Source organism: Nomia melanderi, chromosome 1 (assembly GCF_051020985.1).
Source record: "Nomia melanderi isolate GNS246 chromosome 1, iyNomMela1, whole genome shotgun sequence".
Classification (NCBI taxonomy): Eukaryota; Metazoa; Arthropoda; class Insecta; order Hymenoptera; family Halictidae; genus Nomia; species Nomia melanderi.
The window spans coordinates 29,088,020-29,104,439 of record NC_134999.1 but is presented as its reverse complement, the minus strand read 5'-3'; the positions used below and the strand labels follow the sequence as shown (position 1 = coordinate 29,104,439).

The 16,420-nt window shown below is 31.9% G+C and overlaps 1 protein-coding gene across 1 annotated transcript in view; it reads right to left on the bottom strand.

The window, feature by feature from the left end:
* LOC116428531 (uncharacterized) overlaps positions 1-16,420 on the bottom strand; it is a 52,204-nt gene that overhangs the window by 24,429 nt on the left and 11,355 nt on the right. The window contains exon 3 of the mRNA XM_031980254.2: positions 3,009-3,146. Within this exon, the coding sequence (XP_031836114.2) occupies positions 3,009-3,146 (138 nt within the window). The remainder of the gene's footprint in view (positions 1-3,008; positions 3,147-16,420) is intronic.

The following is a 16,420-nucleotide window of genomic DNA, read 5'->3' as shown; positions in this document are numbered from 1 at the left end:
ACAACTCTTCTCGTAGAAAACTGAAAATGTATTAAAGTCTTAACACTAAAATTATCGAGCAATCAGAGTGACTGAGTTCCAATTTTTCATAAAAATTGGAACGTTCCGTTTTTCGAGATTCGAAGGATCTCCTAGTCTTCTATCTGTACATATATACAAGTGTAATCGGAAATCTTTCGCAAAAACGGCTTCATAAATACTTGCATAATAAAACATCTGAAGTGTATCAATTTGACCTATCCGATAGTTTTAATGTTAATACTCAGCTACCACATGAAAGAAGAATTATAACTATGACCTTTTTCATTAACTTTCATTGAATTTAATGAATAAATTTGATTACAATTTGGGTTTCATTTTATTACATTAAATCAAGACGGGTATTTAATCCCTTGTCCTACGATTTCTTTTTGAATTGTTATCGATCTAACTACTTTGTTACTAATAATTTATTGAAAATAAAAGACAGTTCCACGGTTATTCTGTGTCAACGTGTGATTTAAGGTATAATCATTGATAACAGAGGAATACGTATTAGAAAAAAAGAAAACCACATGTCAATCTTTCGTTATTTGAATAATGAAATGATTTATTCACAGCTTTCGATTTCAGATATGAAGGCTCGAAATTACCATTACAGTGTTATTCGACTGCAAAAGGTTAAAACTTCTATAGAAGGTTATGTTTCAATAGAAACGATTTAATTAAAACTGTTATTGCTGTATTAAACTTACACAAAAACCCTCAAATAATCAAATCGACCGTTTTGCATTCTCTTATAGAAATGATAAAAGTGGATTTATCGTGATCTTGGTTCACTTATGTTCTCGTTTGTTTATTTGCCAAGTTAATTCATTTAATAATCCCTCACAAAATGCAGTCGCATCTTTTCTATAATTATAAAAAATAATCATTTACTTAGATCGCTGTCTTAAAGTATCCGTGTGACGGTGATTCGTGACATAAATAATTGATACCAATTTCCTTACAAAGACACAAAAACTGAATATTAATTTATTAATTGATTTAAAGATTATTTGAACGAAAACCCACTTTTCCTTTCTCAATATTCATTAAATGTATCTGAAAAGTACTATCGACAGAAATAAACAAAGAAACAGGTTTTGTTCTTTCGAGACATTTTTTTAAACCCGTTTCTTCAGATGTTTCCCTTTAGTGGGACAACCATAGTGACGATTTATGTGCACAATAAACAAGTGAAAGGAAACAGCTAATAGATTACGTAACACCTACATTGTTCATACAACAATAGTGAGCCTTCATGATGGAAAACGTTATCCAGGTAATTTCGTAGTCGCGGAGATCGATTGATAAATTATCTTAAAACAGTATTACCAATACATACTAACATTACTTGAAATATGATTGAAATCTAAAATCAGTGAAAACTCGAGTATTCTCGCATTTTTCGAATCTCGTATACGTTTAGTTGAACCAAAGTTTGTGAATCGAACATAATTAGGATACAATATAAAATAAAATAATTAAATTAAAATTAAATTAATTTCGGTGCATATTTACTATTTCAATGATAAATTACTGTTATACAATTTAAAATTCTGTATAATTGAAACAAATATTACATTTAAATAAATTCACAAAATATATTTACTTAAATATACACGAGTTGAATCTCCAAGAAATAATATTTTACCGTCACCAATTACCGAAGAGTAGCCATCATAATTGAAGTTTGAAACGTCAATATTATTCGCCGGACTAATTAACCGTAATGAAATAGTAATGAATCATAAATTAAACTATCGATGAAATAATATTCTTAAAAAGTCAAATTTATTATCCAGAAAAATCATTGAATTTTGGTCCGAATAGAAGTCTAAGTATGTCTTCTTGATATTTTATGCATAACCTTTAGCGCGTTTATCCGCGTATGATCAACGATCGCGGAAAAGTATTTTGTAACACGTGCATTGGCGATACCCACTCGCATTTCCAACTGTTCACGGACGAGCGTGCTGCACGGGTGTGTTAGTTGCATTCGCATGACTCAACCGCAACTGAATGAAGCGTTTCGTAAAAGAATACAACAATGAGCAAACTCTCATTAACTCCTTACCTGCATTTTCACATAAAATCTCGTCGAGAAGTGTAAGTTGAAAAAGACAGATTTTTCTCATTGCAGTACCAGCTGATTGTGATTTGCATTATGAGAATTAGAAAATGCATATTTTCGAAAAATTGTGCAATGTGACGAGATTTGTATGGCTTTGGTATATGTGTACACCGGACATAAACGTTATAAATAGAAACAATAGGTTCGTGTGTTAGAAACGTTTCAAATTTTGAACACAAGTAATTCGATATTTTTTAATAATTAGATAAGCCATGGATTTTTATACAAACTCAGAATCTTAGAGAGATTTTAATTCTTGTGTTTGAAGTTTCATCGTATTCGCAATGACATGTATGTACTGTTGAATATTATTAAAATTCTTATCTTTCATTGTATCTTAAAATCACTTATTCATGATTACAATAATACTAACATCTGTATTTATAAACAACCGTGTATTTATTTAAAATTAAAGATCTTCTGCTTTCAACATGTCATATATTCTAGATCGCAATAAATCACAATTAAACGAGTTTAAAGTCAATAAATTCTGTTCACAACACGACAAAGTAAATTAGCAACTTTCAAATGCATAATGTAGTGTCTTCTACTAACACTAGAACTACCGAGCAGTTCACATGGTTAATATGTGTTTCTCATAAAAATAATAAGTGTACATTTGTTTTCATTTCTGCTGATATTCATTACATTAGGTAAGTGAAACTATTAACTTTCAAAATAGTTTCAAATATTTAACATATTTATAATATCAGTGATTGTAAAATAAGAAATTTAAAACCAGTCAAAATGAGTGGTATGATATCTAGTATTGATCTGTTGCAATTAATCAACAAGTTACATTGCTTGGAGCAGTCAGAATATACGACGAATACGGGTAAGAAAATGAACTCACTTCTTGAACCCAAGCTTGTTGCTTAATTGGCGCATCCGGTGCAATGGCAACTCTGCCGGCAGTTTTTTGTTTGTACTCATGAAGAATTGGGATTTTCGAATTCTTGTCGCCCGATGACAGGACTACCTCGCGTTCGATCTGTAAAGAAAGAAATTGGCATTTAAATTTCTTCACCAACGTGTATGTTTTTCCCTGACATTTACAATGTTCAACGCGTGAGATTCGATTTAAAATATGTTTCTTTTGAAATACAATTGAAAAACTGGATTGTTCATTGTAAATGAGAATGGTCTTCTGAAACACTTAACACTGAAACTACTGAACAATCAGAGTGACTTGTTCCCTGCTTCTCATAAAAATTAAAACATGTTTCTTGATATTCGAAGGGTTTCCTAATTTTGTATCTGTGCAAATACACGACTTCAACTGACCATCTTTCGCAAGAACGCCCTCATGATTTAAATACCTGCAAAAATAAATATTCTGTGGTCAATTTGACCCGTCCGGTAGCTTGAGTGTTAATACATACTAATAAATAACGCGGAAAAAATAGTGATTCGCGGGTATAAGTATAAACACAGCCCTCAACAGGTTCGCACATAAAGATAGACTTTCTCTCATTAACAATAAAACCCTGTGGAAAACAAAACAAGATTAATCAGTAACTTTATTGCGGGCTTCATTTCATTATCCATTGTCCACCAACAAAGGAATTGATGGTCGATCAAAAAGTCACTCTCGAATTGATTCCATCGAGTCGCCCCGAGGAGCACAATCGAGCGCGGTAAATAATTGCGTAAGTATAACGAAAGGGGGAGAGAAAGAATAAAAAAGAACGAAACGGACGAACGTCGCAGGAAATATACGGAGAGAACCTGGAATAACGTTGGCGTTGGTAAGTACGAGCTTAAAAGACTACGTTCGGAGACGTCGTCAACGGGCGCTTCTCATCATAAACGTCCCCCGTCGGTTAAAGTCTTGCGATATCCATTTCGATTTTTCCAAACAACATCGAGAACAGGATCTGGAAGTTCGCTAGGAGAACTGGCGAACAAGTGGTTCGCCGGCTCTTCGCGTGCATATAATAATGCATCTAAAAAGAGGTGTCACTGAACTAAACTCGCCTTGAGATCGTATCGCGGTCAGAAGAAAGCAAGCGTGATAAAACGAGCTGCGGCCAGTGGAAAATGAGGTACCAAGGCCTAATCGTTGCTGCCACGTTTATGAATAATTCTATGTACGCTTCCGTGCGATTTTCTATATTATTGCCGGCGACAAGGAAGGAAAAGAACGCGCGAGAACATTTTCGCGGGCAAACGGCTAGGTTCGTTGCCCGTGAAACGGGTGCACCGTTACGTGTTGTCGGTATATTGTGTTTTAAAATGCTCCTTTATTATGCGCCAGGTTTCGAATGCGATTAACCCCTTACCCTATGATTTGCTTCTGAACTTCGAACGATACGACTGCTTTCTCATTAAGAATTTATTGGAAAAAGAAGAAAAAATGTAGGCATATTCCATATCTACGTTCGATATTAACGCTAAAATCAGTAGACGCGCAGTGCGGCCTTCTGTGGACAAAACCCTAAAATTCGACTGTTCTGATAATGAAAATTGAAGGTTACCAATGGGTTGCTAAGTAGTTTCTGATATAGAAAATGACTTGTACTTCGGAGAATAAACATTTTGTGTAAATAAGTGCCGTTTCTCTATTCATAGAACGTTGTCATTTAAAATATCTAAAATATCCATTGTCATTTAAAAAACTTCATAATATGCATATAATGTAAAAGAAATATAACTACCATATACTTAGCTATATACCTTACAACTTTTGTCTGTAGCATTTTTCTTTATTATTTATACTTTCTAAGTTATTGAATTTTGTCCAGTAAACAGGCGCTTGACCGCATTGTGAGACTGGTCAAATTGGGCGATTTTAGAACGTTTAGTTTGCGAGTATTTAAATGATGACAAGGCTTCTGCAAAAAATTGTAAAATAAATTTGTATGTTTGTACAGTTACAACAATAAGGGACCCAGCAAATCTCGGGAAGTGTATTGTTCTAGTTTGTATATGTACTTAGAAATAAGTCACTACAATTGCTCGGTGGTTTTAGCGTTAAGTATAACGATTGATTACAGAAGAATAATATTTACTTTGAATACGAATGAATCGAGTGATACTTATGTTTGTTAAATCATGTTGAACATCTTTGCCACAAGTCTGACACGTTGTTACAAGGCAAAGAGTTAAGGTAAAGCCAGTAATTGACCTGGTTTCGGTAGTGAACCATTTTCAAGGAAACGTGCAGAATAAAGTTTTCAATCAATTAACTGCGTTTGACGAGTACACACTTCAGTTTAATTTCCCTTCACAAATAAAATTATTAATTTGTATTACTTAGAACTAGCAATTTGTATTACGCACGGAATCACTCTATTTACTCTTTTTAGAACAAATCTTTCGCAGTACAGGTCGGTGGCCAATTCTAAAAACTTGAAATACACTGAGAAACATTAAATCCGGTTTCTAGATCAGATGGGAGCGTTGGTTTATTGCTAAAGAATAAAGGTCTTCCGTAACATAAATTTCTGTCATACAGGACCGCGGGATAACGTGATATCATGATTAGGGGTTAAGATTACATTCTATCTATACCAATAACTCAGAATAAGGTTAATAATGTCCAGAAGAGCACTTAAAAATATAAATCCTTCGATATCTTCAAATCTTCCAATTTTTCAAATTAAAATTAGCAATTCCCTGTGAACGAAAAATTCAATTGTTCAATTTAAATTTATAAAACGATGTTTTCGTGGTGCAGTGTAATGCGAGTGATAAATCACGCGTGCCTAGTTTTCCGGGTCTCCAAAGTATATAATTAACACTGATTTACATCGAGCACGATTCAAAGAAATTTATTAATTTGGAGATCCCAGCGAAGTAATCAAACGTTAATTAACGCATTCTGAGGATCCGATTCGACGGCAGTTAACAAATACATAGATTTTAGTCTTATTAAGCGTTACGGCTTCCTGTTACACGTTCACGTGGTCTTTGAAGATTCCGCCGGTTTGAGTGCCTATAGAATGAAAACTATCAAAATGATATGCGTAAGCGTTGTACATGGATCTGTTATAAAGTTTATACATTTATACATATTATAAAATGGATATCCAGAAAAATGTATTGCAGTTTTTGTTTTATCTTAGTCGAAGGAATTTTGAGCCCAATTATATAATATTTCGTTAAAACGAAAGATTCCACGGACGTTTGCAATTTATTCTCTGTCTTGAAAATCGTAAGATTTATTAGTATTCGCTTAGAAAATGCTTATGAATAATTGAAGAACTTAGAAAAGCAATAGTAACATTCAGAATTATATTCTATTTGTTATGTTGGCAATAATTGTGACATTTTCGTGGTACAGTGTCTTCTTTCAAATATGATGTTACGGAAATATCGGATTAAAATGCACAGACACTGGAAAATTAGATCGAATATGGATTATAGATATGTCCATCCTTATATAATTACACTTTCTTAATTGCAATATTTGAACGTTATATCATTTTATCGAGGTGTTATTTATTTTATAATGATAAACTATTAACGGTATATTATTTGTTCTACTGGCATCTACAGTAGAACCTCGATTAACCGGTCTAACTAGAAAGAAAACAAGTCAGATAAGTTACGGTGCAATAAGTAATTGAGTAGAATCGCCGAAGAAGAAATTATCGCCAGCAAATTTAAATCATCACTAGCTTTTATTTGTGTAGACGCTCGCAAGTGTTAGTTATGAGAAAGTAACACGAGCGTTCTGGACATCATAAGCGAAACGAGTATGGAAACTTGTGAAGAGACCAGTTCAATCATTCTAAATATATATGGAAAATATTTAAAACGTGTTCTTAGTAAAAGGTTTTTCTTTATGCATTATCGAATACATTCATTGCAACGCTCTTGAATAAAGTAAATAAAGTAAATGAAGTATATGTAATTTTCATACTAAACTGATTTATATTCGATTTATTTAGACTTTTATTAAGGCTTTTAATTAGCCTTTAGAGATTAACAATACGAAAAACATGTCTATTTAGACGCAGTACTTACGAGTTGTAAGTTCTACAAGTTACGTTATCTTAAAATATATTATTAAAATTCCCAATAAACATATTATCTCCTTAAAACATTATAAATTATTTCTTCATTCGTCCATATACATGAAACACATTTATATAATTCCATTTATGTACTTAATACACTCTATATATGTACATACATACTTATTCCAAGAGCACGAATTAAACATTCGAATTCGAATAAATTAAATGAAAATGAAATAATAATATCAAGAAGCTACATATTTATACATTCACATTTTTCTAGAAACTCACATCTGGATCGTCGCTATTAACTTCAGAATCACTATAAGGTAAAAAGAGAATGAACCCATAAAGTCTTAATCATACTATGAAATAACCGTTAACAACCTTTAAAACAAAGCTTAACCGAGCTCACGTTACAGCGATGGGATTATAAAATTGAAGTGCCAATGATAGAAAGTGAAACGACAACGCGGAACATACGAGATTAAAATTCGACGAATGTGATTCGTGGTACAGCAAATTACTGTAATTAACAGTATCGCAATAGACGATTGCATTTAATTACCTCCGAGATAATAACCTTTAACAGACAATAACAAGAGAAACCCATTGACAACTGTTTCCAAGATTTCACAAAAGATTCGGTAATTCGCAAGCGGTTGAGTGTGCTGGATACGTAATATCAGCGTAGACAGAATCGCTGCTGAGGTGCCGAGGCAAGACAAAAGTCTGCAACTCTGGGGACAGTGAAGTTGTGTAGGACGCCATCACAAGTGTTCCGATTTGTTCTCGCCTCTAAGAGACCGATACACAAGGAAAAGTAATGTATCTAAACGGCTATCGCAACCCCCTTCCCGACTTCCGGTAAACGGTACGCAAGTATGATGCCTCCTTTGTCTCTCCAGAGGATCTCTGAGAATTTTCCCAAGAACGTAACGTACTACACGTACAACGAACTGTTACTGAAGACACCGTCGAAGACCAACTTCTAACCGAGACACACAGTTGATGTAAGTTTGCATTGGTAATCTAAATGTGGTTGAGATGTTCAATATCGCAGAAGGCACATTTATTTTGAAACAGTAATATTATGGCAATACGTGAAATTCGTAGGTTAAGTGTGTTTAATTATGTTCAATATTTAAGAATTTAGGAATGGTACATTTGTCTTGAGTTAATAAAATTGAACTGCTACTGTATTTTTAATGTAAGTGTGTTTAATTTATTTAATTTATTTAAGAATTTGGAGAGGGCACATTTGTTTTGAAACAATAATATTATGGCAATATGTGTGTTCGTAGGTTAAATGTGTTTAATTATGTTCGATATTTAAGAATTTAGAAAAATAATAACCTTATGTATTTAATACTCACAACATTTAAAAATTTGGAACAATGTTTGTCACGAACTCTTTGTTCATACGTTATAGTGAATTAATTACGAAATAGACACATTACTAATAATCGAGTAATTAATGCGACGTTAACTAACGATTAAAAGAAATGAAAATAAAAACTAAGATCTTTGTAAGTATATAAAAAGAGAAACAAATACTATATGAGTATAAAATAAATACACAATTTCACTCGTAATAGACGGTGTTACACCAAGAACAGAATTTTACTTTTAAGTTGAAATTATGGATTTTTAACTACGTAACAGTGTCGCGCAATTTGAATGCTCAGTATGAAAGGACCGTTTGCAAGAAACGTGAACAAGGCTAGAAACCAAAGTGAAAAACAATACTATCATCTCGGTAAAGTGAACGCGAGAGTTTCACGCGCATGGGAACACCTGAATCACGATTACACAAGAAAATTACACAAAACACCGCCTACCCACTGAGAAAATACCAAAATAGCACAAAGTTGAAATCTTGTATCTAAAATTAATATCATTGCGAATCTAATAGATAGGTAACACATGAATATTTTCTTTTATATGAACTTCTGATGTATCTTTGAAATGTTACATGTGTTTCCGCTTTCCATGCATTGAGATACTATTATGTTTTTCTAGGAACAAAACAACGAAACGTACAATAAACACTCGTAAATCTAATTAACTATTGTTGAGCCAGAACAGACATTGAAAAATATTGGAAGTGTATCGAACAAAGAGACGTGGATATTTCTTAACAAGAAAATGTTTTTTAAAAGCATTCAGATTTTAGACATATTTCGCGTGAACTATTTTGGACACTTAACACGTTTAATGCGTGGTCGATATATCCATCGAGCTGAAAGTGCTCTTACGTGGTGGAGCCCGATATACGACATACCTATACACATGTTTTGAGAGGTCTATGACCGTGTGTGGTGATCAATTTTCATAAATAGAGAATTTCAAATAATGATGTGCATAGTTATAATATATGCAGAATTATATGTATATTCACAAATGTATTCAGAGGTAAGGCATTTATAATAGAATTGGATATCTGAAACATGTGCTATCCGATTTCAATGAAATGTACACACCTTATGCTCACATGTACTCTAATCATCATACACACGGAAATTTCAAATTATTTACTACCTGGTGGCTATTATATTCAAATTTGTATACATTTCATATAATGGGAATATTGTACTCACTGGATAGTAGACATTTTGAAATTTCTGTGTGTATGATGATTACAGTATATGTGAGAATAATGTGTATACATTTCATTGAAATCGAATAACTCAAGTTACAACTATAAATATAAATAAATATAAAAATATACGTATTTCATTTTGAACATTTTTTATGTGATAAACGCTCGACAAGTAAATTCAGATGGCACGGTTGAATAACTGAATATATATTTGAAATGTTTTTATCAATCCTGAGATCAAAATTGTAAAAATCTTTCCGCACTGAACCTATTAAACAAACTATTGTACATATCATATTATACGTTCCAACACGCGTATCGACAATTGTAAAGTAATGAAATAAAACATTGTTTTATAATTAATAAATTGTTAATAATATCACTACACATTATAGTAAGTGGAATGAACTAGGATAATAGTTAATATATATACACATTAATACAGGTACCACAGTTAATTATATATAGCAATACTATAGTTAATTATAGTTGATTATTAAATAATAAATTCATAACAAAACGAGACTTATATAAAATTATCGTTTTCTGTCTATAAAGGGCAAAATAATACCACGGACAATAAATGGCACGTATCGTACAATTCAGATCGTGTAAAAAGTGCGTGAACAACATGGATGACAGTGTAATAGAAATTATGCAGGTTGAAAAAGATAATTCTGTCTATATTGTACTCTTCCATTTGCTTGAAATTATCCCCCTTTATCTCTGCAAAGTAGTTAACCGATCAGTTCTCTGCTCTTGTATCGTTTCGCAGGTTCCCCAGAGTTGCGTGACGCTAATGAAGTAACATTGTAGTCGCATATGCAATTGATTTTCCTTGGAATGGTATGAAAAGTACTTCCATACTCCATCCACCATGGATAAATCAGCCGGTGTTAATATTTTCTTATTAAACCGTGAGAAAATCCTGTATCTCATTTAAATAAAACAATTGAATCTGTTTATTATACATCTCGCATCGACAATTATCGCAAAACTGTAATTAAGTTACAAATTACCTTTAAAGCATTATGCAAATCCAGAATATCCTACGTGTACTCTGTTAATTATAATTTCAGATGAATTGATATTACATTAATTATTAACATGTACGTTGGCAACCGTAGAAATGCTACGTTCAATGTAATCTCTATTATTCTCATCGACTGTCAATAAACGTTAACGAAATAGCACGGTACAAAATTAAAAATTTCTGTTCCACTTTTGCGTTTAGAGTTCTTACGGTATAACACTATTTCCTTATGCATTGTTGTAGAAAAATAAACTGTATCTAACGCTAGAACCACCGAATGTTCATTTTGATTAATACACTATGTAATTCTTATGAAAATTGTAACAATAAATTTCGGTTTCTTCATATATTTATTATAGCAATCAAGTGAAACTATTTATTTCTAAAATCATTTCATTTTTAACCCTTTGACCTACAATATCGTGTCAGACTGGTGACGAAAATTTTAAACTAAATTTGACAAATCTGAGTGTCATTTACTTCCTTAAAATATAAATTGAATGTTACTTTTCTATTATCAATAGTTAACCTTTAGAGTAAACGTAGACATAAAATAAACATCAAAATTGTTTCTTTTTCTAATAAATTATTAACGACGAAGTAGTCGTGTCGATCATGATTAAAGAATAGATCATAGGGCAAAGGGTAAAATTTTTTATTTATTTAACGTTTTTAAGATACGAATAATTACGAGATAAGAAAAGTGAAGTAATACTGCAATAACGAATTCTCTTTTTTACAGAAATACCTAAACAGAAATTGTTATTGAAATTTTTATCCGATAAAGGGAGTACTAGAAGCGTCGAAGTACTCGAACTTTTATCCTACGTTATTCTTTAGAACTTCGGTGAACGAATCAAAAAAAGGATTTTTAATTATAAGTTTTAAAACTTTACGATCGCCCGGGAAAATAACCGTGGAGTTGTACTCGTAGACTCTCTCGATCTTCTGAACCGCAATATAGTTGATGCGTGAAATTAATGAACGAGCTGATCTGATTCTCATTAACCTTACAGACGAAGAATGAACATTCGTCTCTAAGCAAGTCATTCTAGAATCATGTGTTCTCAGCGCCGTTTAATTTATGACGGGAACTTGCAACGATCTTTCACATACACAGTTGCTCACTATTCAAAATAAAAACCGTTTGTGCGTGGAACCGGGGATACACGCATTTGTTCGGAATGATCGGAAAGAACGTCTATAGACTGGTTAGAAGTAGAATAGAATATCAATACGGTGCGAACTAATTATTATGATCACGGATAATGTTATGTTCAGATTTGAGAATAGTATAAGAATACTGCAAGAATAATAGAAGTACAGTGTGAGAAAAGTGTGAGAAAAGTGTAAGAATAGTACAAGAATAGTATAAAAATGGTATAAAAATAGTATAAGAATAATATAACAATAATTGTATAAAAATAATATAAAAACAGTACAAGAAAATTATTATTAGACTATGTATTCACGCTTTTTCAATAATGTTTCAAATTTTTAGACGAACTGAACGAGAAGTGTAGGAAGATTACGAAAGAAACTTGAAAACGTTTAAAAGCAAAACTTTGAACGAAAATGTTTATATTGTGACAGTAATAATATTTGAAACAATTAACTCTTTCACACAATAAGAATCTGTGTTTATTTTTTTGTTATATTGATCTTTGTTCTTATAAAAGGAAGACATCTTTAGAAATTTTTTATACGATAATGTGTGCCAGAAATAAAAATTCGTTGTAGATACGTGCTTTTCAGTAGACTAAAGTGTTACTCTTTAATTTCATAGTATTATCTATTCCCATGGATCTTAGCACTTTCTTACTATCGATTACATTAAATTACTATTATAAACAAGTGACACGATCACACTGTTAACGTTTATAAGATTTTCAGTGAACTATTTATAATTAATAACCGTTCGACAATTACTATAACGGCTACGAAAATTGCATTAATTTACAACAGTATAAACAATAGTAAGTAATAATAAAAAAATATTGACATTTTAAATTTAATTTTCAATGAAGATTTGATTTGCATGCGCAAATACAATTTATTACGAGATAAGAAAAGAAAATTTAAATTCCATATTCAAAAGTACATTGTTTTCACTTGAAGAATTACTTTTTACACGCGTGTAGCTACTATTACTCTCAAACATTGAATATTTCCATAATATTGATTTTATATTCAATTCCACATGCATTTAACAGTTATAATTTAGTAAGAAGGAATTAAGAGATATTTAATTTTAATTTCAATATAATGAAGAACAGTCTGAGGTAACTGAATAATCTTTACAACACGCACCGTTAATTAAATACAGGTATGGAATGCAGAACATTGTATTGTTCTTAGTAGAGAGTAAATATTCTTCGAAATTCTACAACAATGTACACATGGAAGCTGTTCGATTCTTCTGATCAATTGTTCCGTGGAATCTGTTCTGCGCTCTTCACATCGCATAGTTCTTCATCCGTTAACGGAAACGGCCGCAGAACAAGTTGTTAATTCTCAGAATTGCGACGCAAAAACCGTGATCCAGCAAAATTAGTACTCTCGTTACATATATCGTACCTCGGATCTATAGTACAAGCTTCAGGAATATATAAACAAGAGATTTTTAACAGGTCCATGACATTCGAAAAACATTTCGTTATTATAATTAAGTATGAATATTACTATCCTTTTGAAATATTGTGAAATCCGGTTGTAGTAATATTTAATAAAATTTAATACTGCAAGTAATATTAATTAATTTAATTATTTAATATAATATTCATTCCCACATCAATTGGATACTTTTGAAAATGGTAAGACAAAAATTATTAATAACGAAGTTAATTCAAGGTTGGATTATTAGATTCTTTCGTACACAAAAATATCGTTTTATTTTAATTATTTAAGATAATACTAATTTTCGAATAGATTGGATATTTCTGAAAATGGTGAGGCCAAAAATTATTAATGAACGAAATTAATGCAAGGTCAAATTATTGGGTTCAAGGGTTCTTTTGTACGCGAAAATGCCAACAACATTTAATTTTCATTTAAACTTAAGCTGTATTCTATATATTGCCAAAAGTAAATTGAATATTCTGAAATAACCGAATTTGAGAAATCGTCGGACGCGCATGTCGTCGAATAAAGATCGACTATCCTGTCTGTCGCTTGCTCACTGTTTCTACTTGTAAACGAATGCACGTGTATAATCGATTTACTTAAAAACGAAGTTATGTGTGAAGAAATTTTATTTTACTGTTTTAATTATGTAAATGGGATAATAACGGACTATTATTTATTAGAAATCTAAAATATATCATCTATATCTTATTAGAAGACGATAATTATAATTGAACCTCTGTAAGATACAGATATTTCTTCTCATCACGTTTTCGAATGAAAGAGATTTAACAAATGACAGTTCGACTTATAATTACAGTAGAAATCGGCGTTCTAAATTGCACAGAATAAAGTACATACCAACTGTGAGGCAAAGAATTCGAGTTGTAGAGTTTTTGTATTTTGATCTGTAGAGATTTTGTATTTTGACTTGTAGAGTTTTTGTATTTTGAGTTATAAAAATTTTGTATTTCGAGATGCACAACCGTTGTATTTTGAATTCTAGAGTTTTTATACCTATTTTGCAGAGATTCTGTATTTCGAGTTGCAAAGATTCTACATTTTGAGTGGCAGAGACATTCACAACGGAGTAGAAGGTAAAGAAGAAACGGTACGAGTTACAAAAGTTTCCGAGTTACCGGGGCTCGACTGTGTTTCTGATGAAAAACTTTCAAGTGAAGAAGTTTGAAAAATTGGCATTTGCGTAAAAAACCGCAGTTCGGCGATAACAGAGCTGAGGGGTGGTGACGCCCTAGACCAGGGCCATCCAACTCGCAGTATCTCGAGCAAGAGCAGCCTTCATGGCTGGCGAGCGAGGCCGAGAGCGACGCCACGAGCCAGTCGTAAAAGGTAGTGGGGATAGGGACCGGTGTTCCCGTATTCATAGATTCCCACACCACGGGACTATTGCTCTTCGACGCGCCACTCACTTTACCCTTCGCTTACCGGGAACGGCAGGCACCCAGCGAGCAACTCGTCCGACGGCTCGCGAGTCGTCAGCCCTAGATGTTGAATATCGACTTATCGAACAACTAGTCCAGAAGGGCTCTCCCCGATAATCACCTTGATTGTTTTTTTTTTCAATTGCTACACATGCGGACGAACTACCACTGCTACGGACGAGATATTTTTCGATACAGTCCGTTACAATTTTCCTGCGTCCAGTGAACGGTACATGGAAAGTACCATTTTCGATTTCTCCTTTTTTATTGTTTCTATTGAATATTGTTAATGTAGCAATATTTCACATAGTTAATACAGTAATATTTAATATAGTTAATGTAGCAATATTTAATATAGTAATATTTAACACAGTTAATACAGTAATATTTAGTATAGTTAATGTAATAATATTTTATGCAATTAACAAAGTAATATTTAATACAGTTTTTATGAAATATAATAATAGTTTAAATTTTAGTTTTGTATTTCATAGAACTAAATTTCTATAACAAGTTATCAAATAAATTTATTAATTTCTGGATGTACTGTAAAGAATATTGCAAAAAATATGAATGAAAGCAGTGTCGTGATTTTTAGATATTACCAACTATATAATTATTTTCAATATCTCGGTAACTTTAGTGTTAACATAGTATACTTGGATACTTAAGCCCGTTGTTTATTAACTGTTGTTATTATGTAGTTGAAAGTAGAATAATTTATATTTAGATATGGTAACGTATGTTTGTGTAACATAGAGTAATTGTAAATTGAAAGTTTTATCTGTAAATGGTAAATTGGAAATCGTCAGTCATTAGAAATTTCAGGTAGCTAATTGTGGATAATAGCTAGACGCATAAGAAATTTAATTAGCAATAATTTACTGTAATCTAATTGTATACCGTATTTTACTACTTTTGTTGGCCATTTTTACAATTCTACTACGACTTTTTTGATTTCTGCTATAACGAATTGCCAACACAAATCCTTCGAAATTAATTTGTCCACTTTAATACTTTTGTTATAATAATAATGACTTCATATTCAAAATTATGTAAAGCATTTTAATAATCCAGAGAACAAAGGATATCCAAATATTCAGCTTAAAGAACTTGTATATTTCCGGAGTTTCTATAGTTTCTTATTAACCCATAAGAATTTTACTGACACATGAATATGCCATTTCCAAACGATTTCTAATTTTTGTTACAATGTGGTATGAAAATTTACTACATTTTATTTGTATATTAAACTGGGGACTATAATAAGTATCTTATCATTTTTTTTTAATTTAACAACACACACCAACGAAAAGTCAAGACTAATCATGTTAATTTTGAAGGTCGAAAAAACCTTCAATCATTAACACTAAACGTACTCATACTCTTTTTACCGTAACTGATCAAATAATTGGCTACAAAGTACAGGTAAAGAAGTTAGACAATTTCTTTTATTGGAAACAAAAGTGAAAGTAAAGAAAAAAATTGAAAAATTGATTAACCAGGCAATATAAGAGTTTATATATAACGTGAAGTGAAGGAAAAGAAACGTTCGGTACGGTTAGTATTCATGAAAAATTTCATCTGTTAAAATTACTTCGG